Below are 10,626 nucleotides of genomic sequence, written 5' to 3'. Positions count from 1 at the left end.
AGTAGAGATATTGTTGTCCAAAACAAATGAGAAAATGTTGTGTTTGATGTTGATGTAATTGAAGATATTTCCAACTACAATTGACTAATTTTGAAAATTAAGTATAAACAACAATTAATTGGAAAGTGGTTTTTTCTCAATACTAACGGTGTAGTGCAATTGGAATCTCAAAATATAGCTTCTGAAGGAATACTTTGTGATGAAAATGGAGGTTGGATCGCTGGATACAACCGATATATTGGAAAGTGTTTGATTTTCAATGCCGAACTTTGGGACATTTTGGAGGGGCTTAGCGCTAAGTCAACGCAAGATAAAATTATGGTCCAATCTAACAACTTGAAGGTTGTTAAAGTCATCTAAGGAAGCACCTCTACCACTTCAAATTCAACTTTGATTAGACGAATTCAGAATATTTTATTACAAGAAGAACAGTGAATCTTTCATTACATAATTAGAGAACAAAATCAAGTTGTAGACTTCTTAGCTGAATTAGCTTAGGTTAAAAAGGAAGATTTACAGATTTTTTATCTTCCTCCTACGGTGATTCTGATAAGTCAAAAGAGCTTCTTTTTTTTTTCAGAATATAATTAGTTTGTAATGTTATTTTTCACCAAAAATAAAATTAAAAAATATGAAATCTGCAACCCTATCTATCAAATGGGTTTCACCAAATAAACTTAACAAAATGGTGGATTTTGGGCTTTAGGGATTAAGACCATGACTTTTTCTTTTCTGAATTTTTTTTTTTCCATTTTGCCCATTTATAATGCGTCATGAGTCAGGATATAAGAAAAACAAAACAAAACCTGACATAGAGAGTATACAGATGTATCAAAGTTACTTAAGAAAAACTCTACAACTTTGCGCAATAAAAATGACCAAATCTTTGTACTTCAACAAAAAACTACAAATTCAGTAATGACAACTGTTTCTTTGTAGTTTCTTATGATTCTTCGTGCAGTTAGCGTGATCCAAATTCACCAGTCAACATAAATTTTTAGACCAACCTGAAACAAATCTTTCTTTTTCAGGCCATTTTGAAAAAAATTTACAATTATAAGGGCCTTATACAAATAACAAGAATCTGTAACCTATAACTCAAAGGCTCAGCCTTTGATGCGCCGCAATGCAAGGTAAGCCATCAACCTATATCCTATGAACATTAGAATCAAGATTCCGACGCTCAGTTCAGGCCTAATTTGCCCCGCAATGTCTTGATCGATGAACTTGCAGCTAACCGTACTACTTCCACTGTGCGAGCAACCCAACAATGATGACACTTTCTTGCCATCGCCGTATTGGACGTTGACGAACAGCTTGTAGCTATAATATGTTGTAGAAGCATACTTTATCCATGCCATGCATGATGGGACCTTATGCACGTAGTACCCTCCTGTTAGAACAAATGCTAGCATTGTGACTGTAACTATTGTAGAAGCCTGTTTGGCATCCATGATCAATGCGCCTAATGCGAGGCCAAGCCCTTGCGAGACGAGCACATAGCCGAGAAGTACCAACAATGTCAATAGGAATGCCACCAAATCGGGTTTCAATCCAGCCATCCAATATGTCACAAGGAGGAAAACTGTGGGGAGAATCAGCTCCATGGGAAGGTCTCCGATTATCCGTGCCATGAAATAGGAAGACAGAGTGTACATACCCGAAGCACGCTCTTTCATGAAGATAGCACGCTCTTGAGGAAACGCGAAAACTGCATTAAACGATGGCAAGACACCCCAAAAGATGGAAATAAAGAAGAGGAGGCCGAGACGGTCTTGGATGTCTCTATAATCTGAATGCCACCACATTAAACCGGCCAGTATTGCAGCGGTAATTACTTGGAAGACTCGGAGGGTGTTGAATGATTCTTGCTTTCTTTCTTTAAGGCTTCTTCGAAGCAGAATGCTGAATTGATAGAACCATGTCGAGAGATTGACTCTGTTGCTGTTCCTGCCTTGTTCGGAACAACGGGTGCTGATGAAATACGAGTCTTTTTCCGAAACAGGGGTGATCTCCATGCAAGCAGCTCTAACTTTTGGAGCCAACAGGGTGTTGTAAGAAGCAATGAGGGTTTGCTTTACATTTGGCCTCTCTCTTTCGCTTACTCCATCAACTTTACACACACCTGAAACATATACAAGGAAATTTAGGATCTAATCGACAAATAATTCATTTCAGTCATGATCTTCTTTATTATTTATTTTTCTTGAGTATTCATATTCAAACATGAGTTGGGGGTATGATCCTCTGTTTATTACAGACCTTTTAAAAAAAGTATACTTATATTCAACACCACTATTTCGCTAAAAATAAACAATCTGGCATTAGAAACAAGAGTGTTGTAATGAATATGATTCTCTAAAAATTTGCATATATTCTTAAAAGTGATTAAAATAAAGCTTCATGTATTATTTGAAATAGTAAAGCATCCTAGCCCCAAGTGTGGATGACAAATATCTGTCCAAAACTTTAGAATATTAAATAAAATCAGTCAGTAGTGTGAAGAACAGGGACTCTAAGCATATACTTAATGTAACGTGTATGAATATGGATGAACATGAGTTGAATCAAAGCATTTAGAATATTGTTCCAGTTATACACGTATCAAAACGTTGTACAATTAAGAATTTCGATAAAGTTGGTCGAGTGGAGGTTAGATTTCCTTTACAGAAAAAAAGTTTTAAAAAGAAAATATTGTTTAAAGAAATATCATCAACAGTAAAATTCAGCAAAACAAGGACAGCACCATTGAAATTAAAATTTATTGTTTGACAATTTATACTAAATATTAGTAAAAGAAATAGTAGGAAAAGTAGCACCCAGTATGAAATAATTTAATGGATAATAGCATATATGGTAGCAAAGAAATTGAGTAAGGCTCAGAAAAGCTAAAAATGAAGATTAAAAGCTGACCAGTGTTGGTGGGTAAGGTGGGTCTCCACTCGGGTTTGGTGCTGCCCCTGCCACTATGGTTGGGCCACCACTTGCTTATATATATGTATGTATATATATATTGACAAATTTAATCTCCACTTTTATGACATTGGGTGTTAGGAAGATGCAAAGAAAACGACTTACGTGTTGGTCTTCAAACATATCCCAACACCTTAGTTAGAGAATAGTTGGGGTCTTAAAAGATGGAAAAAAAAAGGTAGAAATTATGTTTCAATCTTTATACTAAGAATGAAGGTCAAGTTTCGACAAGTGTAAAGGTAGAATAGGGACAGCCTACGGGACCGAATACAGCAATTATTTGATAAGCTATAGTTAGAATTATTGGCTAGAAAGCACCTTTAGCTTTATATACAAAATAAGATGTTTTCTAACGCTATCAATGGCGTCATTGGTCATATAACCTTTTCTTTTTCCCGTTATAAAAAATGAATACTAAAATCTTTTCCTTAAGATCATATTGTCCAAGAGTTCATACCATAAACTCTATTACTATTTGCTGCACCAAAAGAGACTCCAAAGATGGAAACATGTCCAACGCCACTTCATCCACAATTGGCTACATAACGTAACTTTTGTAGACTATATGGATCAGTGACGCTCACCATCAGTCTTTCATAATATATAAATCTCTAAGTTATTAGTGAACAAGATGATGAATCATTACTTTTATCAAATTATATAAAATAAAAAAGTAATTCATCAATTGTACTTTTGTGCCTTAAATATCTTTTCAGCTCGTGCAATTAAATACTAATAACATTTCTCATGTATATAATACATGCTACAATGAATAATAATAACATATTATGGAGAGCTATCCATGTGTAGGTATTAAGGTCTAAACCATTTTTTAAACAATTAAAAATGGCATTAGATTTTGACCTATGATTAAAAATATTGAAGAAACAAATATTACTAAATTGATCTAAGATTAATTTCCTTTGAAGTTTGGACCTTAGAAATAGAGAACGAGATCATTAAATCCAAGTCATAAATCACTTATATTGTAGTGACACCATGCCACCTACTCCCCAATGGAGGAACCCTACTGAACTAATTCCAAAAAGGAATGTAGACAATTAGACCATTCTTGCACTCACTGCTGTGTGGTACAAAAAAATAACCCAGATTTTATTATGTTGTAAAATTTTGTCAAATCCAATAGTAGTGTGCCTTCTTCTGAGAGACATATAAGTGGCAAGATCACTCGTTCAATGAAGGCAGACAATGGCCACCCTAAAGATTAGCTGATGAATAAATGATCAAATTCGTGGGTATATAATCATCGCATGAGCTAAGCTTTAAAGCTAACAACCACGGTGCATTGGCTATGCAAAATCTTCATCAATAAAAAAGGTAGATTTCTTTGGATGGATGGAGGGGCCATTGGAAAAGACAGGAAAAAGGAATACCGCACTATCCATTTCTATCCACCTTATTATACGGTTTCACAACCTTTATTTAATACACTGACCCACCACTCATTTGCCCATATTTTTATTTTTGAAATCTTTCTCCTAGGGGGAATTTATATGAGATATAATCTTAGTCTTAATGATGGAAAGTGTTGTGTTCCCCCCTATGGTTTTTCCCTCTTTCTATACTTAGTGAAAATTGAAGAAAAGAATTTAAGTCTACAGGAAGTAAACAGCAGCAAGAAAACGAAAGTAGAAGGGAATTGAGCTCGTTCGTAACTATTCGAGTTAACTCAGCTATAACTAATGAAAAGAAAGCAAACAACAGAAAAAAGAAGTTGAAGCTGACGTACCGTTAGCGAGATCAAGGAGAAAATCGGCAGGGTTCATAGGGAAAGACGGTGAGAATCCAATGGACTCGAAATAACTCATAGCTTCACTTCCCTTGCCGAAATACAAGCTCCTTCCTTCACTCAAAACCAACACTGAGTCAAACATCTGATAAACTCGGCTAGATGGTTGGTGCATGGATGTGACTATGGTCTTCCCCTTTTGAGCCAACGAACCCAAAATCGAAACCAACCGGTGTGCCGCTGTGGAGTCCAAACCCGACGTCGGTTCATCAAGAAGCAGCAGGCTAGGGTTTATAAGCATTTCATGAGCTATACTTACTCTTTTCCGTTCTCCACCCGAAATACCACGTATAAAACTGTTCCCAATGATTGTGTTTTCACATTTCGATAACCCCAACTCGCATAAAACCGTCTCAGCCACTGAAATCTTCTCCTTGGTCGACAGTGTGTTTGGTAACCTTAAAAGGGAGCAAAACACCAAGGTTTCACGAACTGTTAAGTGAGGGTAAAGCACGTCGTCTTGGGTGACGAATCCAGTGCGTTTTGCCATTTGTTTAGTGGGTTTTTTGTTGTTGGCAAGCAAGGTTCCGGTGAAATGACCATGGCCGTGTTGTAGCCGACCAGCTAAGGCATTGAGGAGAGTAGATTTGCCGCTGCCTGAAGGACCAAGGATAGCCAACATTTCTCCTGGTGAAACCATGCCGGTGATATTGTTCAATATCGTCCTCTCTTGGGCCCTACTCGTTGTTCCTTGATCAGAGGGTGTTGATCCATGGCTAAGCATGCGTTTAATACTGCGACCTTGACTGTTGGTTCCCTGTACCTTCACCTTATAGCTCACGTCGATGAACTGCATGAAGAAAAACATAGATAAGAATATTATTAGAAAAGGTCAAATAAGAAGGTCAAAATGAATGGTAAGAAACGAAAACGAGTCAATGATTGGTTGACTCGGGTAGTTCAACACAATGAACTCACTCGAGATTTCTTTTTATTTACCTTGAGAGTGATAGGATAACAAGAAGCCATTAATGAAGGGAGGTGATCACGCAAATCTCGAGAAGTATCTTTTGAATGACATGGACCATCCCCAGTGGAAGTAGGACTAGGAGTCTCCAAACCACCAAAACCCGGCATTATTTTCCTGCTTTCCTTTCAACTTTTTTCTCGAGAAAGGTAAAGAAAAACTAGTGAGCAAGAGAAAGAAGAGGCACAACAAAAGGAGTTAAGGAGAGAAATGAGGGAAGAATTTGAGAGAGGAAGGAAAATGGGGGAGGGGGGTATTTATGTAGGTAAAAAAGATTAAAAAAGGTAAGGGGAGTGGGTGCCACGCAATGGAAATTGTCCAAAGCCAAAAAAATAAGTGCTACGTGGAAGAAGAACAACACAGATGGCAGCTTGGCATGGTTGGTTCATGGGAAGTGCGCTATTAAACGGCGTTCCCTTCTCTCTCTTTCGTAAGTAAACTAAGCATAGCGGAGGAATTGCTGCATGTATTGTCAAAACTGAAAAAAGTTCATTTAATGAACCTAAGTTAGTGGAAGCAATTAATATTTACAAGTGTTGACGGTAGGTTCGGCCGCAGCTCATTCCTCTTTCTTTTTTCTCAGTCCAGGTTCCATTAATTTATTTTATTACGTCAAAATTAATATTTTTCTACATTTAAATAAATTTTTAATTTCTTTATCGTTTGGGATAAATTGTTCTTCTCTAAACAAGTCTAATTATGATGTGTGTATATATATATTATTTCATTAAAGAGCAAAGAGCACAAGCACTAAAAAATCAAGTTAATAGGTTTTGGCATACACTTGATCTTAAGAGTTCGAGTTATACATAATGTTAATCTGAGGTTAACGTTTAAATGTTCAAATCAAGTTTCTTTGAGTTGGATTTATATTATTTAGTTTATTTTCAATACAAGTCAATATTATAATGAGATATAGTACAATGCAAGTTTAATGATACATATGTTTGTTGTTATAAGCTTTGATGATCAAGATTGTGACGGTTCACATAAATATGTTGAGAGTAATTTATGAGTTTAGCTGAGTTTTAGGTATCTGGAAATATTTTTTTTTCTTTTTACAATTTATTAGTGAGGGGTTATATGGCTTGATGTGTGATGTGGATTTGAGTGTTGATATTTAGGTAGGTAAGATTTGGGGGAAAAATGGCTTTCCATCTTGACCTTAGGTAGATACTTGGAAATTTTTCTCTATTAAACCCTTATTCAACTTGTTATTAAAATCTAGATAATCGGTATTAAGAATTGAAAATGCCACAAAATACGAATTTTGATAAATTTTCACTTATTGAAAAAAAAAAAGCTCAAATAAATTCTCAATGCAAATGCATAATATCTTATAAATAGACTTAGGGTTACTTTTAAATCAATTCACAACCAATCACATATAATTACAAACTAAATGCACCACAATCTATATAATTAAATACCATATGAATTTACCTGGTTAAAATAACAAATAAGTTAGATCTTCAATGATTAATTGATAATTTTGATTTTTCCCTAATTATCTCCGACCTTATCCAATTTTTGATCTATTCAAGTATTTCATTCAACCCATCAATATCAAACATTTACACATTGTATCTTGATATGGATGAACCTACGAAACATTATTTTTCAGTACTCGTAAAGTTTTACATTTTATTCAATTTAGTCTCTAAAACCGAAATAGTCATAACTTTCAATTTTGAGCTTCAGTTTGAAAAGTGACCTCAATTACATTCATTATAGTCCCTATACGGTCTATCATTACAAAATTTTCACATCAATTTCAAAATTAATAATTTAAACATTACAATTTAGTCCTTATGTACAAAAATAATAATTTAAACATTACAATTTAGTCCTTTTTCACATATAAGCTTAAAATATATCAATTTGACATTAATTTCTTCAAGAAATCAACAATGAAAACTTTCAAAAACTTTAATAGTTTTACAAATTGGTACATGGGCTAGCTAAATCAAGCTCCCACGACCTCAAAAACATAGAAAAAAAAATACAAAAAAAAGACTTAATTAAGCTTACCAAATGGTTGTCGAAAGTTGAAAACCCTTAAAAATTCATATTTATTTTATGGTGGACGGTTTAAAGGTTGGAGAAGAAGAGAGTTCTCTCTTTCTTTCCACTGAATTTGGCTTTTTATAATATAATTAAATTTTAATTAATTTTCAATTAATCACTAATTAGCTTACTAACCAAATGTTTAATGTTTAAGCCACCAAAATCCACTAACATATAATATAAAATGGTTTAATTGTCATTTTGGATCTTTGGTTAAGTGAAATTTAAGTCATTAAGTCTTTAGCCAATTAAAAACTCATAGCGATAAAACTTTTTCAATTTAGTCCCTGTACCTTAAACTAAGCAATTGATAGGCAAAATTGATGGACTAAACTTGAATATTTTATTATACCAACATCACAAATATTATGAATATTTACATACTTGATTTACGAAAATAAGATTTCAAAACCACATTTTCTGACACTACTAAAAGTCGTGTTGTTACATTTGGAGTGTTGTCCACTTGTTGAGCATGTAAAACACAGATGTTGCAAAACGATGCAACCTGAGCATGGTGATCATGTAGTGTTTGCACAAATAATTCATTTTGGTAAAGTAGCTACTTCACTATAAATAAGGGGAGCTTAGGATGTTTAATGTGTGAGTGATATGGTAGAATGAAAGAAAGTAAAATGTGGTTTGAATATGCATACGTGAATTTGGTCATCTAGGTAACTTGGGATACTTGGTTGACATGTTCTTAAATTATCATTTGAGGTGCCTAAGGGCATATTGGATGTATGCGGTAATATTTCATGTTTAAGACATGATTTTGGCTTGTTTTGAATGCTTTGTTATGATTTGTTAATGTGCAAAATTGTTGTGTTCAGGTAGGTACTAGATGAGAAATGTGGCTTGGAAATTGCCTATTTTTTTTCACACGGGCAGACATACGGGTGTGTGTCTCAAACGTGTGTAACACACAGCTGTGTGTCCCCTGTATCTAGGGGTGTTCAATCAGTTAACCGACCCGAACTACTATTAACCGAATTAACTGACCCTTTTAAACTCTTAATCTTTAACCAAACCAAATTTTTTTCAAAAAAAATTAATCTAACTGAACTTTTTCGGTTAATTCAGTCGGTTAACCGAATTGACCGAATACCTATAGATTATAATATTATTTATTAAATTCGGTTAATTCCATTAACCGACCAATTTCGAACCGAATTAGCCGTTAACCAAACTTTCAAAAATTTATTAACCGACCCTTGACTGAATTAATTCAGTTAACCGATTGATTGATTGAATTCAATCAATTAACCGAATTAATTTGGTTTTACCTGAAATTTACACACTCCTACCTGTATCTTTTAATTGCGTAAGTCAGTATGCTCAACACAGTCTAGCACACGGGCGTATGACTTGACTGTATGACCTAAGTCAGAGAGTTACATGGGTATGGCCACGGGCTGGGACACGGCCATGTGCCCCTATTTTGAATGCCCATACGACCTGACCAAACGACCATGTGCCTCTATTTCGAATGCCCACACAGCCCGACCACACGACTGTATGACCCCTGCATCTTTGAAAAGTTTTTATGTTTTCAGAAAAATTCTTTAAGTACCCGATCTAGTCCTGACTTGTTTCTAACGTATATTTTAGACCCCGAGGGCTCATATAAAGGACAATATGTTTGATTTCGATTCATTTTTATATGAATGTTATATTATATAAAATATCTGATTAATTGATATGTAAACTCCTGTAATACTTTTTAACCCTGTTCTAGCGACGGATTCGGATTAAGGATGTTACATTTATTGGTATCAGAGCTATAGTTTAGTCGATTCTAGGACTAACGTAGCATATATGAGTTTAACTATATATGCCATTATATAACCTGTGACAGTGTGATATCTCCTAACTGTTTTAAAACATGTTTTTATATAGCAATGTCATCCAACCGAGCTGATTTCGAAGAAACTAAGAGTAATACTCAAGCCTCCGTGCTTCGAGTGGTACGAGGCTCGTATCTGAGGGCCAAAGATAAGAGGCTAAAGAAGCCTTTTTTCAGATGATGAATGAATGGTTCATCGAGTTCATACGGACGAACTCGGTTGCTCAACAACCTCCAGCCCCTCCTGTTCCTCAATCGACTTATGTTATTTCTCAAGGTATAGAACCTATCAAAGTTAGTCAGCCTTCTGCTAATAAAATTCGTAACTATGGTGCTAAAGAATTCCAAGCTACAGCTAAGGATGATCCCAAAAGAGCTGAATTCTGGTTAGAAAATACCATTAGAGTTCTTCATGAATTATCTTGTTCACCAGCTGAATATCTTAAGTGTGCAGTATCTTTGTTAAAAGATTCAACTTACCAGTGATGAAATACAGTAACTTCTATTTTGTTGAAAGATAGATTCAAGTAAGAGATTGAAGGAAAAGTCATATCATTCAGTATCAAAGAAATCAAAGAAATATCATGACCGTTTTACTCCTTCTGCTAGATACTCCGGTAGAGATAGAGGTACCCGACGCTCTAGTCTTAAATTTCATGCTACATCTGTAGCGAGTGTGGGTAATGCTAGAAACATCAGACCCAAGTGCAGACACTATAACAAGCTACATTTTGGTGAGTGTTAAATAAAGAGTGGAGCGTGTTTTAGATGTGGTTCTTTTGGTTACTACGTGGTCTTGAGTTTGAATTCCATTATATACAAGTGAGAAATTTTTCCAAAAAATGTGTTGGACTAAATTGAATACAAATTATATTGAATTGAGTTAAATTTATTCATATAGATTCAGATAGACCTCGTACAGAGCTAGATCCAGGTAAAGAGAAAATATCAGATTAGTTGCCT

The 10,626-nt window shown here is 34.9% G+C and overlaps 1 protein-coding gene across 1 annotated transcript; it reads right to left on the bottom strand.

Annotated features, from left to right (window-relative positions):
- Positions 1-885: 885 nt before the first annotated feature.
- LOC108450732 (ABC transporter G family member 25-like) lies at positions 886-6,182 on the bottom strand. Its single transcript, XM_017748482.2, has 3 exons — positions 5,723-6,182; positions 4,724-5,573; positions 886-2,125 (listed from the first exon to the last, which is right to left on the bottom strand). The coding sequence occupies exons 1-3, from the start codon at positions 5,858-5,860 to the stop codon at positions 1,107-1,109; spliced, it is 2,007 nt and encodes a 668-aa protein (XP_017603971.1). The 5' UTR covers positions 5,861-6,182; the 3' UTR covers positions 886-1,106.
- Positions 6,183-10,626: the final 4,444 nt, after the last annotated feature.

This window comes from Gossypium arboreum, chromosome 5 (genome assembly GCF_025698485.1).
Source record: "Gossypium arboreum isolate Shixiya-1 chromosome 5, ASM2569848v2, whole genome shotgun sequence".
In the NCBI taxonomy this organism is placed as follows: domain Eukaryota; kingdom Viridiplantae; phylum Streptophyta; class Magnoliopsida; order Malvales; family Malvaceae; genus Gossypium; species Gossypium arboreum.
The sequence above is the reverse complement of the archived record's forward strand: the minus strand, read 5'-3'. Positions and strand labels throughout refer to the sequence as shown.

Excerpts from the sequence above, each read along its gene's own strand:
- LOC108450732 (XM_017748482.2), bottom strand. The coding sequence starts at position 5,860 with ATGCCGGGTTTTGGTGGTTTGGAGACTCCTAGTCCTACTTCCACTGGG. Across the intron at positions 5,574-5,722 it reads GTTATCCTATCACTCTCAAG|TTCATCGACGTGAGCTATAA; the intron begins GTAAATAAAAAG and ends TTCTTCATGCAG. Across the intron at positions 2,126-4,723 it reads TCTCCTTGATCTCGCTAACG|GTGTGTGTAAAGTTGATGGA; the intron begins GTACGTCAGCTT and ends TATATGTTTCAG.